Source organism: Mustelus asterias, chromosome 9 (genome assembly GCF_964213995.1).
Source record: "Mustelus asterias chromosome 9, sMusAst1.hap1.1, whole genome shotgun sequence".
In the NCBI taxonomy this organism is placed as follows: Eukaryota; Metazoa; Chordata; class Chondrichthyes; order Carcharhiniformes; family Triakidae; genus Mustelus; species Mustelus asterias.
The window spans coordinates 113864850-113885653 of NC_135809.1; the positions used below are offsets into that span (position 1 = coordinate 113864850).

The following is a 20804-nucleotide window of genomic DNA, read 5'->3' on the forward strand; positions in this document are numbered from 1 at the left end:
GTAGTTTGCTGCGGACAATGGTCTGTTTGAGGTTGTGCGATTGTTTGAAGGCAAGAAGTGGGGGTGTGGGGATGGCCTTGGCGAGATGTTCGTCTTCATCAATGACATGTTGAAGGCTCCGGAGAAGATGTCGTAGCTTCTCCGTTCCGAGGAAGTACTGGACGACGAAGGGTACTCTGTCCACCGTGTCCCATGATTGTCTTCTGAGGAGGTCGGTGCGGTTTTTCGCTGTGGCGCGTCGGAACTGTTGATCGATGAGTCGAGCGCCATTTCTTGTTCTTATGAGGGCATCTTTCAGCGCCTGGAAATGTCTGTTGTGATCCTCCTCATCTGAGCAGATCCTGTGTATTCGGAGGGCTTGTGTGTGGGGGATGGCTTCTTTAACATGTTTAGGGTGGAAGCTGGAGAAGTGGAGCATCGTGAGGTTATCCGTGGGCTTGCGGTACAGTGAAGTGCTGAGGTGACCGTCCTTAATGGAGATGCGTGTGTCCAAGAATGCAACCGATTCCGGAGAGTAGTCCATGGTGAGTCTGATGGTGGGATGGAACTTGTTGATGTCATCATATAGTTGTTTCAATGATTGTTCACCATGAGTCCAAAGGAAGAAAATGTCATCGATGTATCTAGTGTATAGCATCGGTTGAAGGTCCTGTGCGGGAAGAGGTCTTGTTCGAAACTGTGCATGAAGATGTTGGCGTATTAAGGTGCAAATTTAGTCCCCATGTCTGTTCCGTGTGTCTGGATGAAGAATTGGTTGTTGAAGGTGAAGACATTGTGGTCCAGGATGAAGCGGATGAGTTGTAAAATTGCATCTGGAGATTGGCAATTGTCGGCGTTGAGTACTGAGGCAGTTGCAGCAATGCCATCATCGTGGGGGATGCTGATGTAGAGTGCCGAGACATCCATTGTGACGAAGAGTGCTCCTGGTTCAACTGCTCCATGTGCGCTGAGTCCGTAATGTCGCGACAAAAGCTGGGGGTTCTTTGTACAATGGGTTTCAGGATGCCCTCGACGTAGCCGGACAAGTTCTCGCACAGGGTCCCATTGTCCGATACGATGGGACAGCTGGGTGTGTTTGCCTTGTGTATCTTCGGGAGGCAGTAGAGACCTCTAACGCGGGGAGTACGTGGGATGAGAGCACGGAGGGTGCTCTGAAGGTCCGGATCAAAGGTCTTGATCAGAGTGATCACAAAACAGCCCCGAACATCACCCAAGCACAACGCAACGCCATCCGCGCTCTCAAGCCCAACCGCAACATTGTCATCAAACCAGCAGACAAAGGAGGGGCCATCGACATACTGAACAGAACGGATTACTGCAAAGAAGTGGACCGACAAGTGAACAACGAGGAACACTGCAGACAGTTACCCGCAGATCCGACCAAAGAACACACCCGTCAACCCAACAGACTGATCAAGACCTTTGATCCGGACCTTCAGAGCACCCTCTGTGCTCTCATCCCATGTACTCCCCGCGTTGGAGATTTCTACTACCTCCCGAAGATACACAAGGCAAACACACCCGACGATCCCATCGTATCGGACAATGGGACCCTGTGCGAGAACCTCTCTGGCTATGTCGAGGGCATCCTGAAACCCATTGTACAAAGAATCCCCAGCTTTTGTCGCGACACTACGGACTTCCGACAGAAACTCAACACACAAGGAGCAGTTGAACCAGGAGCGCTCCTCGTCACAATGGATGTCTCGGCACTCTACACCAGCATCCCCCACGACGATGGCATTGCTGCAACTGCCTTAGTACTCAACGCCGACAATTGCCAATCTCCAGATGCAATTTTACAACTCATCCGCTTCATCCTGGACCACAATGTCTTCACCTTCAACAACCCAGTTCTTCATCCAGACACATGGAACAGCCATGGGGACCAAATTCGCACCTCAATATGCCAACATCTTCACGCACAGGTTTGAACAAGACCTCTTCACCGCACAGGACATTTAGCCGATGCTATACACTAGATACATCGATGACATTTTCTTCCTTTGGACTCATGGTGAACAATCACTGAAACAACTATATGATGACAGCAACAAGTTCCATCCCACCATGGACTACTCTCCGGAATCGGTTGCATTCTTGGACACACGCACCTCCATCAAGGACGGTCACCTCAGCACTTCACTGTACCGCAAGCCCACGGATAACCTCATGATGCTCCACTTCTCCAGCTTCCACCCTAAACACATTAAAGAAGCCATTCCCTACGGACAAGCCCTCCGTATACACAGGATCTGCTCAGTTGAGGAGGATCACAACAGACACCTCCAGACGCTGAAAGATGCCCTCATAAGAACAGGATATGGCGCTTGATTCATCGATCGACAGTTCCGATGCGCCACAGCAAAGAACCGCACCGACCTCCTCAGAAGACAAACACGGGACACGGCAGACAGAGTACCCTTTGTCGTCCAGTACTTCCCCGGAGCAGAGAAGCTACGACATCTGCTTCAGAGCCTTCAACATGTCATTGATGAAGATGAACATCTCGCCAAGGCCATCCCCACACTCCCACTTCTTGCCTTCAAACAACCGACAACCTCAAACAGACCATTGTCCGCAGCAAACTACCCAGCCTTCAGGAGAACAGTGACCATGACACCACACAACCCTGCTACAGCAACCTCTTCAAGATGTGCCGGATCATCGACACGGATGCCATAGTCTCACGTGAGAACACCATCCACCAGGTACACGGTACATACACTTGCAACTCGGCCAACGTTTTCTACCTGATACGCTGCAGGAAAGGATGTCCCGACGCATGGTACATTGGGGAGACCATGCAGACGCTACGACAACGGATAAATGAACACCGCTCGACAATCACCAGGCAAGAGTGTTCTCTTCCTGTTGGGGAACACTTCAGCGGTCACGGGCATTTGGCCTCTGATCTTTGGGTAAGCGTTCTCCAAGGCGGCCTTCACGACACACGACAACTCAGAGTCGCTGAGCAGAGACTGATAGCCAAGTTCCACACACATGAGGACGGCTTCAACCGGGATCTTGGGATCATGTCACGCTATCTGTAACCTCCACAACTTGACTGGGCTTGCAAAATCTCACTAACTGTCCCGGCTGAAGACAATACACATCTCTTTAACCTGTGCTTAAGACTTGATAACCTGTAAAGATTCACTTTCCAACCATTATTTTGTAAATTGAGTTTGTGTCTTTATATGCCCTGTTTGTGAACAGAACTCCCACTTACCTGATGAAGGGGCAGTGCTCTGAAAGCTAGTGGCTTATGCTACCAAATAAACCTGTTGGACTTTAACCTGGTGTTGTGAGACTTCTTACTGTGTTTACCCCAGTCCAACGCCGGCATCTCCATATCATGATTCAATGAGCCCAGACTTATGTTATGTATCACCCACTCAATTATAATAAGACACAACTTAATCACAGGTTCTTGTATGAAATCTTGGACATCGTAGAATCCCTACAGTACAGAAGGAGGCCATTCAGCCCATCGAGTTGGTACCGACCACAATCCCAACCAGGCCCTGTTCCCCACACACTTATCCTGCTAATCCCCCTGACACTCGGGGTCAATTTAGCATGGCCAAAGCACCTAACCCGCACATCTTTGGACTGGGGCGAGGAAACCGGAGCACCCAGAGGAAACCCACGCAGACGCGGGGAGAACGTGCAGACTCCACACAGACAGTGGTCCAAAGCCGGAATTGAACCTGGGGCCCTGGTGCTGTGAGGCAGCAGTGCTAACCACTGTGCCGCCGTGCCGACATATTTGCAATCATATTCTGTAATTGTAATGGTGAGTGCATAGAAAGTTAATGGAATCCTTTGAACTCAACCACTACTTTCAATACATTGTGGCACAGTGGTTAGCATTGCTGCCTCACAGCGCCAGGGCCCTGGGTTCGATTCCTGGTTTGGGTGACTGTCTGTGTGGAATTTGCACGTTCTCCCCTTGTCTACGTGGGTTTCCTCCGGGTGTTCCGGTTTTCTCCCACAGTCCAAAGATGTGCTGCTTAGGTGCACTGGCCATGCGACTCGGGGATTTTCACAGTAGCTCCACTGTAGTGCGAATGTAAGCCTACTTGTGACTCATAAATAAACTTTAAATTTAGAAGTTCTTTGGAATAACTCCATGGTTAGAATACCTGGCTACAGGATGGTTAAAAGCTGTCTTACAAAGATGTGACATGATCTGTTGGAGGTGAACCCAGAATATCAAGCCAGAGATCTGGTCCTCACTCACTGTGCTTGTCTGAAGTGGGTTTCAATCCCTCAACCTTCTGATGGAGGGGTGGAATTCTACCTCACAGAAAAAGGGACACTGGAGTCAGTGTTAATACTCATAGTCGATTGTTTGAGCTGGAATGAGAAAATAGAATTAATAATTCGTAGCCAAGGAGATTCAGAGCCATTAAGGTTCATTTTGAAGGGTACTCGTAGTGGTAACGTGGGAAACATGGCAACCAATTTGCTTTCGGTAGGATTCCACAAACAGCACGTGACTAGAGAATCTGTTTTTCTGGATGCTGGTTGAGATATGAATATTGGCCCCTGGGCAATGGGCAGAATTTCCCTGCTCTTCCATAAACCAGCACTGTGGGATCTTTTGCATCCACCTGAGGGAGCAGACAGGATCCCGGTTTAACATCTCATCCAAAAGACAGCATCCTTGACAGTGCAGCACTCCCTCAGCACTGCACCGGAAGTGTCAGTCTAGATCATTGGCTCAGGTTTGTGGAGTTGGGCTGGAACTCACAACCTCCTGATTCTAAAGGTAAAGGCAAGCCGTCAATAAGTAAGTTATTGCATGATGGTCATTGTGCTTCTTGCAGAGGCAGTGAACTGCAGTGTAAATGATGGGGCACTGATTGCCGTAGAAGGTCGTCTAGATTACCCAGAAAGTCCACGTCTATACTATGAAAACAACGAGTAAGTATCATATGTCCAAATCTATTTAGAATCACGTTATCTAACCGCACCTCGGAGAAAGGCAGCTAAAGAGTTCAATATTCCAAACTCCCCAAAATGCCCAAATTGTTAATCCAGCAGGCAACTCTGCCTTTGTGTGTCATTCCAGGTTGACAAGCTGTGTGACAGGCAGCAGTCTACAATAGTTTGAAACCAGGACTTTCTTTCATGCAAGGTCGCATGTTTGCTTCACTATTTTGAAAAGTGTGTCCTTGGGGAGTGAATGTCGCTCTATTTCTTCTGAACTGCAAGACCAACATTTATTGCCCATCCTTAAAGCCCCTTGAGAAGGTGGTGGGTCCTGAACTGTTACAATCTGTGTATTGCAAGTACACTTGAGTGATGTTAGGGATGGAGTTCCAGGATGCTGATCTACAGTGCCAGTGAAGGAACGGCCGATATAGTTTCAAGTCAGGGTGGTGCGTGGTTTGGAGGAGAACTTGCAGATGGTGATGTTCTTTCACCTTAACTTACCTTTACTTGCACCTGTCTCTGCCTGACAATAAAGAAAGATCCAAACATTCACACAAAGGGGTGCAGATCATAGAATCATAGAATCCCTACAGTGCAGGAGGAGGCCATACGGCCCATTGAGTCTGCACCGACAACAATCCCACCCTATTCCCACAACCTGACACATTTACCCCGCTAATCCCTCTAACCGATACATCCCGGGACACTAAGGGGCAATTTAGCATGGCCAATCAACCTAACCTGTACATCTTTGGAGTGTGGGAGGAAACCGGAGCATCCAGAGGAAACCCCACGCAGACACGGGGGGAATGTGCAAACTCCACACAGACAGTGACCCAAGCCAGGAATCGAACCCAGGTCCCTGGAGCTGTGAAGCAGCAGTGCTAACCACTGTGCTACCGTGCCGCCCCTGATCTGCTGATTCATCCTCTTCCTGCACCCAGTAATCAACTGATTAAGGGTAAGAGGAAGCTTCATAGAGGTTATTAAAATGATGACAGGTCTTTTTATTGGAAAAGACTATTCAGTCTTGGTGGAAGGATAGAAAACCAAAGGACACCTATTTAAAGTGATTGGCAAATGAATCAAAGGCGACACAAGGAAAACATTTTTTTTAACAAAGTGTGCGGTTAGAATTTGAACTGCACTGCCTGGGTGGCTGCTGCAGAAACCCACCACGGGATGGACTGGAAAATCCCAGCCAATTGTCCCAGCCTTTTAACATCAATGAACAACTGAATTCCATTTGCAGCCTGCTTCATGTTGCCTGGGCTGGAATTCTCCAGTCTCATCCGTGGCTGGGGTTCTCCAGTCCCGCTGCTGTGAACGGAGATTTGGCCGAGCGCCACATTCTCCATTCTTGCTGGCAGCAGTCATGGGGCATGCGAGACTGGAGAATTCTGGCCCTGATCTCAACGGTTGCTGCACTGCTGTTTAAGCTCAAGTTTTGCCACTTCTAGCAGCAGTGCTAAATAGATAATAGGCAGCAGGAAGCTGGGGAGCATTTTTTTAACACTGTGAATGGATGTGTTTCGGAATGCGTTGCCTGAAAGGGCGGGAGAAGCAGGTTCAATAGTAACTTTCAAAAGAGAATTGAATAAATGCTTGCATGGGGAAAAAAAATGTATGGCCATGAGATAAGAGCAGGGAGGAATGAGACTCATTGGCAAGCACTTTCAAAGACCACAAAGAGTACAGTGAAGTTTACCAGGCTGATTCCTGGAATGGCAGGTCTGTCAAATGAGGAGAGACTGAGTCAGCTAGGATTATAGTCACTGGAGTTTAGAAGAGTGAGAGGGGATCACATAGAAACTTATAAAATTCTAACAGGATAAGACAGGGTAGAATCAGAAAGAATGTTCCCGATGGTGGGGGACTCCAGAACTAGGGGGTCATAGTTTGAGGATAAGGGGTAAACCTTTTAGAACTGAGGTGAGGAGAAATTTCTTCACCCAGAGGGTGGTGAATGTGTGGAATTCACTATCACAGAATGTAGTTGAGGCCAAAACGTTGTCTGATTTCAAGAAGAAAGTAGAAAAACTCTTGGGGCTAAAGGGATTTGAGGGGAAGGAGCTGGGGGGGGGGGGGGGGGGGGGTGGAATCAGGATATTAAATTTGATGATCAGCCATGATCAAAATGAATGGCGGAGCAGGCTTGAAGGGCCGAATGGCCTATTCCTGCTTCTAGTTTCTATGACCAGCACAGGCACAATGGGGCAAATAGTGTCGTAAGACTCTAAAATTCTAGAAACTTTGGGTTGTCTTACTTTGAAGAAAATTTTTCCTTTTCTTTCAATCAGAATTTGCCAGTGGACTATCTATGCCCCAGAAGGAAAGCACATTTTACTGGAATTTATACAGTTCGACATAGAACCCGGAACTTTCTGTGGAAATGACTTCCTCTCTGTATATGACGAGCAAGAGAAGCTTATCGGTGAGTGACGCCTCAAATAATTCCATGCAAACTTCATAACAGGTAAACTCAGTGAATATAATATTTAATCATAAACATCAAGCCAGCAAATCTATTTTATGGTTTGCATTGTGCAGTAGTTTGCTGTGATAATTTGAATAATTTGTTATTACAAACTGCACCTACCCAACTATAGACCATGAAGTAGCAATCTGTTCTCAATGGAAACACAGGCCTGGTGACAGTGCATTGACTGCCTTCCTTACACCTGACCTGATTTACTTCTGCAGTGTTCACCTGCTATCTTCCCATCTTGGTCTTCTCTAATTTTGGTCTCTTGCTGATACCTCAATTTTAATCGTACCTTCAGCTGCCTAGGCCTTAAGCTCTCTCAGTAAACATCTGTACCCCCTTTAAAACACTTCTCAAAACCTCTATCTTTGACCAAGCTTTGGGTCAACTGTCCTCATGTCTCCTTATGTGGTGTGGTGTCAAAACTTTTTATGATAACATTTTTGGCGAATTGTCTTGGGTCTTATTAAAGGTGCTCTGTAAAGGCAAGTTGCTAAATGGGGATTTTCACAGTGACTTCATTGCAGTGTTAATGTAAGCCTACTTGCGACACTAATAAAAAAGTAAAAGCACTGCATCAATATACACACTTGATCCACTCTGCGTCATTTTATCAGGCATGTTTTGGCCAGCCTGTAAGGTCCTTGAGGCCTCAAGTGGTTGGGGAACTCATTGAAATCTAAAGGTTGGGCGTCCTGACCCTTGGCCTTGTGAATGGCACTCTGTGCTGCTCATGCGCTGAAGTGGAGGAAACAATTGCTATTTGGATACAGGACCAGAAGATCTCTGGTTAAACACATGTAAAGGTTGTCATGTGGCCCAGCAAAAGCAAGGCAGTTCCTCCAAGCCCCAGGAGGACACAACAGGGCTTCATCTGCCCTCGGACTTTTGCCCATCTTCTAACTGCTTACTTACATCTGCACTTGCCTCATTCATCCTTCCCCCCACCGATCCCATTATACAATTGAGAGAAAAACCATTCCCCAGCAACTATTGCCTGTCCCTCACCCCATTCCAGCCGTGCTCTGACACCTGGCCTGGTTGACCAATCGGAACTCAGAGTGTGGAATCTCCCCATTGTGTAAAAGGCTCCGAGGCAGAGACATTTTGGGGAGTTAGATATGGCCCATTGGGCTGCTGTACGATTCATATTAATAAATATCCTTTGTGTTTACTAATGAAGTCTGTGAAAGTGCATCTGGCAATGAGGATAAATTATCCTGACACTGCCTCTGGCCCGACACCTGTGGGTATCCTGTTTTAATTGAAGTGTGAACAAAAATAAGTTCTCACCAGAATGTCTCTCTTTGGGTGAATAGACAGTTCACTCCTCCATGGAGGACTGGACACAATACATTGAGTGCTTTGGGTATTACTTCCAAGCAAACAAAATAGGGGTGGAGGCAAAACACAAAGCAATTCTTCCAAGTGTTTGTGGAACTCAGACCTATAATCATAATCACAGTCTTACAGCCACAAACATACCTGACTCCAAATCATTCAGCGAGGTCATGGATTTAGTAAAGACTAAATTGCAACCTCAACCATCAGTCATACTCCAGAGATTCAAATTTAATTTGAGGATAAGAGCCCCAGCGAAATGCTAAACTGAAGCAATTATCAGAGTATTGTGATTTTTGAGCCACCCCAAATGACAGGCTATGGGATAGGTTAGTCTGTGGTGTGAACAATGATGTTATTCATGGCAGATTGCTTGCAGATGTCAACATAAATTTTAAATGAGCAATGGAGATAGCTCAGCAATGCAAAATGGTGGATAATGAGTCAACAGTAGAAATGAACTATCGTTCAGTTTGCATCACTTCCCAAGACACATTCCTGAACCCTGTGTATTGCCAAATTGTGGAGATGCCGGCGTTGGACTGGGGTAAGCACAGTAAGAAGTCTCACAACACCAGGTTAAAGTCCAACAGGTTTATTTGGTAGCAAATACCAAAGCTCCGAAAGCTTTGGTATTTGCTACCAAATAAACCTGTTGGACTTTAACCTGGTGTTGTGAGACTTCTTACTATTGTCAAATTGTCAAGCCTAAAATCTATTCATCAAAAGACTTGCATTTATATAGTGCTTTTCATGGCCTCAGGAACTCCCAGAATAATTTTCAGCCAGTTAAGCATTTTTGAAGTGCAGTCATTGTTATAATTTCAGAAATACAGCAGCTAATTTCAGCACAGCAGGATCACACATAAGCAATGTGTTAATGACCAGATAATCGATTTTAAGTATGTTGATGGAGGGAGAAATGTGGGTCAGGGACACTCGGGGAATATTCCACTATTCTCCTTCAGAATATGCCTTGGGATCTTTAAATCCCACCTGGGAGGGCAGATTGAGCCTTGAAATACCACAGTGCGACACTTCCTTACCACTGCACTGGGAGAGCCAGAGAGAAATATCCAACCTCTGGGTACGTGAATGTCTATGTTGATTCTGTGTGATAATTAATCCATTCTCTTGCCAGGTACATTCTGTGGCACAATCCCTCCTTCACCGCTTGTTATCAATACCAAGAGCGTGACACTGAAATTCATTTCTGATTTCAGTCATTTTGGAACTGGGTTCTCGGTTCAATATAAAGCAGTGGAACCTGGCACATTGAGAGGTACTTTTCATTGTTCTATATGAAATCCATTTAGTTTATTGACAATTTGAATAAAATATGCAGGCATCGCCAGTATTTATTGCTGATCCTTAATTGCCCTTGAGAAGGTGGTGGCGAGCTGCCTTCTTGAACCGCTGCAGTCCATGTGGTGTAGGTACACCCACAGTGTTGTTACAGTGCAGAAACAGAGATATAGTTCCAAGTCAGGATGGTGAGTCACTTGGAGGGGAACTTGCAGGTGATGGTGTTCCCTTGAGGAGGTAACTAAGTGTGTTGATGAAGGTAGGGCAGTTGATGTCATATACATGGATTTTAGTAAGGCGTTTGATAAGGTCCCCCATGGTCGGCTTATGATGAAAGTGAGGAAGTGTGGGATAGAAGGAAAGTTGACCGATTGGATAGGTAACTGGCTGTCTGATCGAAGACAGAGGGTGGTGGTGGATGGAAAATTTTCGGATTGGAGGCAGGTTGCTAGCGGAGTGCCACAGGGATCGGTGCTTGGTCCTTTGCTCTTTGTGATTTTTATTAATGACTTAGAGGAGGGGGCTGAAGGGTGGATCAGTAAATTTGCTGATGACACCAAGATTGGTGGAGTAGTGGATGAGGTGGAGGGCTGTTGTAGGCTGCAAAGAGACATAGATAGGATGCAAAGCTGGGCTGAAAAATGGCAAATGGAGTTTAACCCTGATAAATGTGAGGTGATTCATTTTGGTAGGACTAATTTAAATGTGGATTACAGGGTCAAAGGTAGGGTTCTGAAGACTGTGGAGGAACAGAGAGATCTTGGGGTCCATATCCACAGATCTCTAAAGGTTGCCACTCAAGTGGATAGAGCTGTGAAGAAGGCCTATAGTGTGTTAACTTTTATTAACAGGGGGTTGGAGTTTAAGAGCCGTGGGGTTATGCTGCAACTGTACAGGACCTTGGTGAGACCACATTTGGAATATTGTGTGCAGTTCTGGTCACCTCACTATAAGAAGGATGTGGAAGCGCTGGAAAGAGTGCAGAGGAGATTTACCAGGATGCTGCCTGGTTTGGAGGGTAGGTCTTATGAGGAAAGGTTGAGGGAGCTAGGGCTGTTCTTTCTGGAGCGGAGGAGGCTGAGGGGAGACTTGATAGAGGTTTATAAAATGATGAAGGGGATAGATAGAGTGAACGTTCAAAGACTATTTCCTCGGGTGGATGGAGCTATTACAAGGGGGCATAACTATAGGGTTCGTGGTGGGAGATATAGGAAGGATATCAGAGGTAGGTTCTTTACGCAGAGAGTGGTTGGGGTGTGGAATGGACTGCCTGCAGTGATAGTGGAGTCAGCCACGTTAGGAACATTTAAGCGGTTATTGGATAGGCACATGGAGCACACCAGGATGATAGGGAGTGGGATAGCTTGATCTTGGTTTCAGATAAAGCTCGGCACAACATCGTGGGCCGAAGGGCCTGTTCTGTGCTGTACTGTTCTAAGAATGAAGCGATGGTACATGCTCACAATGCTGGTTACATAGTAGCAGTATCAGCTGGAGTGTGCTTCGGGGAGGGAGCAGAAAATCAGCCCCTGTCTGAGTATTTCTTCTTGCTGGGCCAAATTTTCCTTTTCCCCTTTTCTTTCAAGTGTTGGCTGAGGTGCGAAAAGTGGCTTGCAATTTGCCAGCTGCACAACCAGCTTTCCTCGCCATGTTGTCCCCCACCTAGAGAAAGAAAATCCTGGCGGCGTGACCTTTGCCATCACGTAGGCGGGGCAGGGCCTGAAACAGCTGGCAATGTTGCGTTCCCAGAGATGGGCGTCATTTTTAAAGGGCATGCACCCTCCTCTTTCTGTGGACCCCCCTCCAACACCATGGGTATACGGGACCCCCCTCAATGTCCCCATACACTGGGAACGGTAAACCCCACCCTCCCTTCACAGACACAGGAACCCACTCCCCATGGAGCTTCCCATAAAGCCCCCCCCCCCCCCCCCCCCACCACACCCCGACACCCTTCTCCAGTCATGTTCGTCTCCCGACCGTGCATGTGCGCTCCCAGCGTGGTCTCTTCACTGGGTTCACCTGTGGTAAACCTTGTTGACGTGACATCGCCAGTCAGGGGGATATCCAATATCGGGGGACAATACAGCAAAAAGCCCTATATTTATAAGCACTTCAGTGAGGTTCCTAGCCTTCCTAGGTACAAACCTCATTACATCAATGGTGGTGGAGTGGGGGGGAGGGGGGTTGGAAGTGGGGGGAATTGCACCGCTCTCATGGGATTATGTGCAGTGAACATGGGTGCAAAATCCTAGCTGGTGTCAAAGCTTTCTGACAATTCCCCAAAGCACCCCCTTCAAACCATGCATGATCTCATTGATTGGTGGAACCAGTTGAATGGCCTCCCTGTCCCTCATGTTGCTAGCAATGTCTATGTCACGGTGAACTGAACTGAGAGGACCACATCTGGTTTAATTCAGTTCTCTCATTGGCCCCTCTGAAACACATTCGTGAGCTGAAAAGGCCATCAAGACTTCTTAGGACTCTTCCCTACGTTAAAGGTGCTATAAAAATGCAATTATTTGTTATTGAAATGCTTTACACACAAGCGCTCAGAAATTCCAGGCGAGCTCCATTTACTGTCGAGTATTGCTGCCAGAGATAGCACAGGCTGTGATACCAATCTGGGTGGTGCAAGATTCCCCATCACTGAGATTGTTGTCCCCTCAATTACACACAACCAAAAGGGAAGAACCAAAAATGGCAAATGTGCGGGGAATGACGGGGGAGGTGAGGGGAAGGTAAATGTCTCGACAGCATTAACGCAGTAATGGGTGATAGCCAGTTGGCTGCCTGTTTAACACCTTCATCACCTCCTTCTCAAGGGCAATTAGTGATGGACAATAAATGCTGGCCTAGTCAGCAGTGTCCACATCGCATAAATAAAAAAGACATAGGGGCGAATTTTCCCATTCCACACACCACGGGAATCATAGCGGGCGAAGGGCGGACCCGGAAAGGTCCCTTGACTTTGGGCAGGATTTTCCAGTTTCGGTGTGAGCGTGGCCAGAAAATCCCGTCCATAGGGTGGAATTTTCTGCCCAGCATGTGGGGTGCTTTGTAGCGACAGAGGCCTGCCATTGGTCCCACTGATGTCAATGGATTTTCCCATTGTTCACATCCTCCTCTGCTAGGAAAGTAGTAGTGGGAGGGGTCACTATCGGCAGGGACGGAACATCCCGCTGATGGGAACAGCCAGAAAACCTCAGCCATGGATGTGCGGGTTGGGTGGATTGGCCATGCTAAATTGCCCCTTAGTGTCAGGGGGATTAGCTGGGGGCACAGATCAGCTAGATAGTCAATATCTTTTCCCAAAGGTAGGGTAGTCTAAAACAAGAGGGCATAGGTTTAAGGTGAGAGGGGAGAGATACAAAAGTGTCCAGAGGGGCAATTTTTTCACACAGAGGGTGGTGAGTGTCTGGAACAAGCCGCCAGAGGTAGTAGTAGAGGCGGGTACAATTTTATCTTTTAAAAAACATTTAGATAGTTACATGGGTACAATGGATATAAAGGGATATGGGCCAAATGCGGGCAATTGGGATTAGCTTCGGGGTTTTAAAAAAAAAGGGCGGCATGGACAAGTTGGGCCGAAGGGCCTGTTTCCATGCTGTAAACTTCTATAACTCTATGACTCTAAATGCATGGGGTATTGGAGATAGGGCCTGGGTGGGATTGTGGTCGGTGTAGACACGATGGGCCGAATGGCCTCCTTCTGCACTGTAGGATTCTATGATTCTATAAGGTTTTGTTTTTGGAAGGTCTTGGGGGAAAAAGAGGTAAAGCAGTTCAGTGAAGTAATTCCAGAACTTAGGACCTGGGCACAACGGCCAGTGGTTGATTGAGGGAAACCGGGGTTTTGCAGAATTGGCCAGATTTGGAGGAACACAGATCTCAGCAGGCTGCAGGTCTGGACAAGGTTACAACGATAGGGAGGAGACTATAGAAGGATTAGCGCATGAGGATAAGAAGCTTAAATGTTAAAGCCACCAGTGGACTGGAAGCCAAACTCATCAACAGGAATAATTAAATGTTTACATTTTCATCATCATAATTGGAAAGCCTCGACAACAGCTGCTTTGAAGTCAGGGAGCCAAGTTCATATCAAACGCACATTTAATTAAATACTCAGGATGGGAGCAAAGGAGATAACGATGCATCAATACAGTAAACAAACCTAGGGAATAGCAGCGCAGGCTTCCTGGGTCTGCATTTTAATATCTACCAGCTAGACTGTGAGTATAAATAGTACAAACAGGGCCTTTTGATCAGCAGAAACCCAAATAATCATGAAGAGCGAAGCAATAAATAATTTCTATGAGGCCGACACACAAAGTAGACACTGAGCTGGAAACAGGAAGTGCTGGGAATCATAGAAGGAGAAGGAGGCCATTTGGCCCATTGAGCCTACACCAACAACAATCCCACCCAGGCCCTATCCCCGTAACCCCACGCATTTATGCTGCTAACCTCCCTGACACTAAGGGGCAATTTATCATAGAAATCATAGAAACCCTACAGTACAGAAAGAGGCCATTCGGCCCATCGAGTCTGCACCGACCACAATCCCACCCAGGCCCTACCCCCATATCCCTACATATTTTACCCACTAATCCCTCTAATCTACGCATCCCAGGACACTATGGGGCAATTTTAGCATGGCCAATCAACCTAACCCGCACATCTTTGGACTGTGGGAGGAAACCGGAGCACCCGGAGGAAACCCACGCAGACACGAGGAGAATGTGCAAACTCCACACAGACAGTGACCCAAGCCGGGAATCGAACCCAGGTCCCTGGAGCTGTGAAGCAGCAGTGCTAACCACTGTGCTACCGTGCTGCCCTCACGCAGACATGAGGTGAACGTGCAAACTCCACACAGACAGTCAGTCACCCGAGGCTGGGATTGAACTGGGGTCCCTGGTGCTGTGAGGCAGCAGCGCTAACCACTGTGCCACCCCAAATACATAGCAGGTGCCTGTCTGTATGGAGAAATAAGGTACATACAGTATGATGGTTCAGAAGACCTTGACAATCAGAGAAAAATAACCTTTGAAAAGATTGCAGTTATGAAGGAGCTTTCTAGTAACTGAGAAATAATCCTCTTAGAGTACATTCTGGTCCCTTGCGCATCCTCAATTTTAATCGCTTCACCATTAGAGGCCCAAAGATCTGGAATTCCCTCCTTAACCCTCTCCACCTCTCTACCTCGCCTCCTTTAAGATGCTCCTTAACTGCCTCTTTAAACAAGCATTAGGCCACTTGTCCTAATGTCTCCATCTATCGATTGGTGTCACACTTTGATGCATGGTCCTTTGCAGTGCCTTGCAGCAATTAGATGCATCAAAGGAGCTATATAATTGATTTACAGTCTGCAACTGCAAGTTAAAGCCTAAACAATCGTGCGGCGCCAGCATTCAGAATACATTGGGCAAATTCAACAGTCAGGCAACTTATTTTTCCTTGATGGGATGTGGGCATCACTGGAAAGGCAATTTGTTGTCCATCCCTAATTGCCCTTGAACTGAATAGCTTGCTTGGCCATTTCAAAGAGGACTTAAGAGTCAACCACATTACTGTGGGTCTGAAGGCATATGTAGGCCAGACTGTATAAGGATGCAGATGCAGATTTACTTCCCCACAGGGTATTAGTGAACCAGATTGGTTTTTACAACAATCAATGAGGTGGAGATGCTGGCGTTGGCTGAAGTCCAACAGGTTTATTTGGAATCACGAGATTTCGGAGCGCTGCTCCTTCATCAGGTGAGTGGAGGTTAGTTTAGAAACACGGCATATATAGGCAAAGACACAATTGTAAGATAATTACAGATTAGAATGTGAAGAATGGTTGGAATGCGAGTCTTTATAGGTAATCAAGTTTTTACAGGTATAAACAGTGTGCGTGGAGAGAGGGATAATGACAGGTTAAAGAGGTGTGAATTGTCTCAAGCCAGGACAACTAGTAGGAAAATTATAAACCCAGTCAGTATGGTGGGTGTTACAAGTAGTGTGACATGAACCCAAAATCCCGGTTGAGGCCGTCCTCATGTGTGCGGAACCTGGCTATCAGTCTCTGCTCAGCGATTCTGCATTGTCATGTGTCTTGAAGGCCGCCTCAGAGAAGACTTACTCTAAGATCAGAGGCTGAATGCCCTTGACTGCTGAAGTGCTCCCCAACTGAAGGAGAACACTCCTGCCTGGCGATTGTTGTATGGTGTCCATTCATCTGTTGTTGTAGCATCTGCATGGTCTCGCCGATGGACCATGCCTTGGGACATTCTTTCCTGCAGCGTATGAGGTAGACAATGATGGCCGAATCACACGAGTATGTACCATGTACCTGGTGGATGGTGTTCTCTCGTGTGAGAGTGGTATCCATGTTGATGATTCGGCATGTCTTGGAAGCCGTAACTGGAATTGAACCAGGGTCCCTGACGCTGTGAGGCAGCAGTGCTAACCACAATGCCACCGTGCCACCCCAGTTTGGGTTCCACCAGGGCCACTCAGCTCCTGACCATATAGCAGCCTTGGTTCAAACATAGACAAAAGAGATGAAGTGAGAGTGACTGGCCTTGACATCAAGGCAGCATTTGAATGGGTATACCATGAAGGAGTCCGAGCAAAACTGCAGTCTATGTAAATTGGGCAAAACTCTCCATTGGTTGGAGTCATACCTGGCACAAAGGAAGATGATTGTGGTTGTTGGAGGTCAAGCATCTCAGGTCCAGGACATCACAGCAGGAGTTCCTTAGGGTTGTGTCCTAAACCCAACAATCTTCAGCTGCTTCATCAATGACCTTCCTTCCATCATAAGGTCAGAAGTGGGGATGTTTGTAGATTAATGCACAATGTTCAGTACAATTTGCAGGTCCTCAGATACTGAAACAGTCTGTGTCCATGTGCAACAAGACCTGGACAATATGCAGGCTTGCGTTGATAAGTGGTGTGTAACATTTACAACACATAAGTGCCAGACAATGATTATATCAACAAGATAGAATCTAACCATCTGCCCTTGAGATTCAATGGCATTGCCACTGAATCCCCCACTATCAACATCCTGGGGCTTACTGTTAACCAGAAACTGAACTGGACCAGCCATATAAATACTGTGGTTACAACCACAGGTCAGAGATTAGGAACTCTGTGGTGGTTAACTCACCTTCTGATCCTCCAAAACCGGCCCACCATCCACATGGCACAAGTCAGGAGTGTAATGGAATACTCTCCACTTGCCTGGATGAGTGCAGCTCCAACAACACTCAATAAACCCAACACCATCCAGGACAAACAGACCACTTGGTTGGCACCCCATTAACCATTTAAATATTCACTCCCTCCACCACTGAAGCATAGTGGTAGCAGCGTGTACCATATAAAAGATGCACTGCAGCAACTCATCAAAGTTCCTTCGCCAGCACCTTCCAAACCCTCTACTGCTACCACCACTGCAGTAGATGTATGGGAACATCACCACTTGCAAGTTTTCATCCAATTCACACATCATCCTGACCTGGAACTGTATCACCAGCCCTTCAGTTTCATTGGGTCAAAATCTTGGACCTCCTTTCCTAACAGCACTGTGGATGATTCTGTGCCGCATGGACTGCAGCGGTACAAGAGGCAGCTCACCACCACCTCCGCAAAGCCAAAGCCGTCCTGCTGCTCCGCTGTGACTCTCTTCCCACCACCTCTCAACCTGTGCCTGTACCCGTCCTTGATCTGAGGCTTCAGATGGGTGCAATACTTGCAGAGGCCATGACTCTCATGTGGTGCTGCTGAGTACAGAAGAGCTGCTGGCCTCTGATCGGTTGTCAGCTCTCCATGAGTGGGATGCACAGCGTGGGTCCTTGACCCAGCAGGCCAGCCCAGTGTCTGAGTTGCACAAGATGCAGCAGTGCTTCCCAAAAGGAGTTGATGTGGGAGTTTTACCAACTCTCCAGCTGACAGGATTCCACCCAGTGTCTCCTCATGTGGCTGAGTGTTAATTTTTTTGTTTGATCATCATTTTTGTGAAGCTTCTTGGAACCTTTTTCTGGAAAGGCAGATTGTTGTTGTTGCTGCTTCAAATTCATTTGACACAAAGTCACAGCCAAATGAACATTTCGCAATTTGATCAAATGTTTAACATTTAGCCATTTCATCATTTCATGCAACCGCAGGTCAGAGAGGTGTTCAAAATTATGAAGGGTCTCTGTAGAGTAAATAAGGAGAAACTCTTTCACTGGCCATGATGTGGAATGGAGATGCCGGCGTTGGACTGGGGTGGGCACAGTAAGAAGTCTCACAACACCAGGTTAAAGTCCAACAGTTTATTTGGTATCATGAGCTTTTGGAACACTGCTCCTTCATCAGGTGAGTGGAGAGTTGTGTTCACAAACAGGGCATATATAGACACAGACTCAATTGCAAGATAATGGTTGGAATGTGAGTCTTTACAGGTAATCAAGTCTTTACAGGTACAGACAATGTGAGTGGAGAGAGGGATAATCACAGGATAAAGAGGTGTGAATTGTCTCAAGCCAGGACAGTTAATAGGATTTTGCAAGCCCAGGCCAAATGGTGGGAGTTCCACGTAGTGTGACATGAACCCAAGATCCTGGTTGAGGCCGTCCTCATGTGTCTTTCATTGGCAGGAGGGTGTCACCAGAGAACACAGATAAGATAATTGATTAAAGAACCAGAGTGGAAATTCAACTTTTTTTTGACGTAGTGAGTTGATGTGATCTGGAATGTGTTGCCTGATCGGGGCGATGGGAGCAGATCCAATAAAAAGTTCCAGAACAAAATTGGATAAAGACTTGTAAAGGAAAGCAAAATATATGGCTATGGGGCTTTCTTAGAAGACGAAGGAAATTTGGCATGTCAGCTACAACTCTCACCAACTTTCAGAAATGCACCATAGAAAGCATGGAAAGAATGGTTTCCTTCTAAACTATAAAATTCTATGGTAATTCCTGACGACTCCAGCTGAAATGGAGAATAGAAACATAGAAACCCTTGTGGTGAACCATCGTTGGTTCCCACTGTGGGGTTGTTCTAATGTTGTTGTTGGGCTAGGGTGTTCACACTGTGGGATTAATACACCTGTGGTTGTTACTGTTGTGGCACATCCCAGTCGGGCTCCGCCTCCTGGGAGAGGTATAAGACCCCCTGCTCGGGCGGGACCTCGTCAGTCTGGGGTGGTGTACTTACGTTCTAGTAGTTCCATTGTTAGGCAATAAAAGCCTTCAGTTACCGAAGCCTTGTGTCTTGAGTTCGATTGACGTGCATCAATTTTATTGCCTAACACTAAGCTCTCGACGGAAAGGAGAGTATGGAACAAATTCTAAAGCCAGAGCGTCTGACGCTGGATCCACGTGCGGTGGGCGCCTCTAACACCTTCGACCACTGGCTGAAGTGTTTTGAGGACTACCTGGCAGCCTCTGCAGCGGTCATCACAGATGACGACAGACTCCGGGTCCTCCATGCGAGGGTAAGCGACACTGTCTACCTCGCGATCCGTGCGGCCACCACTTACCCGAGGGCCCTCGAGCTTTTAAAAAAGCGCTACACGAGACCTCCCAACGAGATCCACGCTCGTTACCTCCTCGCTACACGACGTCGGCAGTCGGGCGAAACCATGGAGGACTACGCCAATGAGCTCTTGCAGCTTGCCAGGGGCTGCGACTGCAAAGCTGTGTCGGCTGAGCAGTATATGTACGACCTCGCCCGAGATGCGTTTGTGGCAGGGGTAGGGTCTTCGTACATCCGTCTCAAGCTGCTGGAAAAGGGGAATCTCAACCTGACCCAAGCTATGGAGACGGCTGAAATGCTTGAGGCGGCTTCGAAGAGCTTGGTCCTGTATCCGGAGGACCACGTGGAGACAACGTGGCAGGAGCAGTCACAAATCCCTCCTCGCCCCACGGGCTCGAAGTGCAGTGTTATGGTATGCTCCCATGTAGACCCGACGACGGCGGCAGCCCCAGGCGGCCCGCGGTGCTACTTCTGCGGAGGAGCCAAGCATCCACGACAAAAGTGTCCTGCTAAAGCGGTGGTCTGTAATCAATGCGGTAAAAAGGGGCACTACGCGAAGGTCTGCAGATCAAAGCCCAAGAACGGCAGTGCAGCCTGTGACCCTCCAGAACAGGGATCATCACCATCGACGTCGAAGTACCCACGGGGTCCGTCCACGTGCGAGTCCAGGACGACGCCATTGTGGTCGATGGAGTCGGAGGAGGATGACCACCAGGAGTCGCTACGCTTGGCGCCCTCAACCATGTGCGATTCATGGGGGCGGCCATTTTGGTCGACGACGACCAGGAGTGACCAGCAGGGGTCCTCAACATCGACCTCAGCTGCCTGCAGTGACGTCCAAGGGCCAACGGTGGCGTCGATCACCCTGAACCAGGCTAAGCACCACAGGCTTGACTGTTCAATGATGAACATAAAGGTAAATGGTCGTACAGTTTATTGTCTGTTTGACAGCGGGAGCACTGAGAGCTTTATTCACCCTGACACTGTAAAGAGGTGTGGACTCCAGGTTCAACCTGCCAAACAGACAATTTCTATGGCATCACGGTCCCAGTCTGTCCCTGTTCAAGGACGTTGTGTGGTAACTCTGAAAGTGCAGGGCACAATTTACGAGCGATACAGGCTCCTTGTGTTGCCGCATCTTTGCGCACCAATTCTACTCGGACTAAACTTTATGGTCCACATGAAGAGTGTGATCCTACAGTACGGTGGGCCACTC

General features: G+C 47.6%; 1 protein-coding gene across 7 annotated transcripts in view; it reads left to right on the top strand.

The window, feature by feature from the left end:
* Positions 1-20804, top strand: part of LOC144498942 (ovochymase-2) — a 78693-nt gene that overhangs the window by 27675 nt on the left and 30214 nt on the right. For all 7 annotated transcript variants that reach the window (XM_078220891.1, XM_078220894.1, XM_078220893.1 and 4 more), the window contains 3 exons: positions 4836-4932; positions 7245-7378; positions 9912-10052. In XM_078220891.1, coding sequence (XP_078077017.1) covers positions 4836-4932; positions 7245-7378; positions 9912-10052 — 372 coding nt within the window. The remainder of the gene's footprint in view (positions 1-4835; positions 4933-7244; positions 7379-9911; positions 10053-20804) is intronic.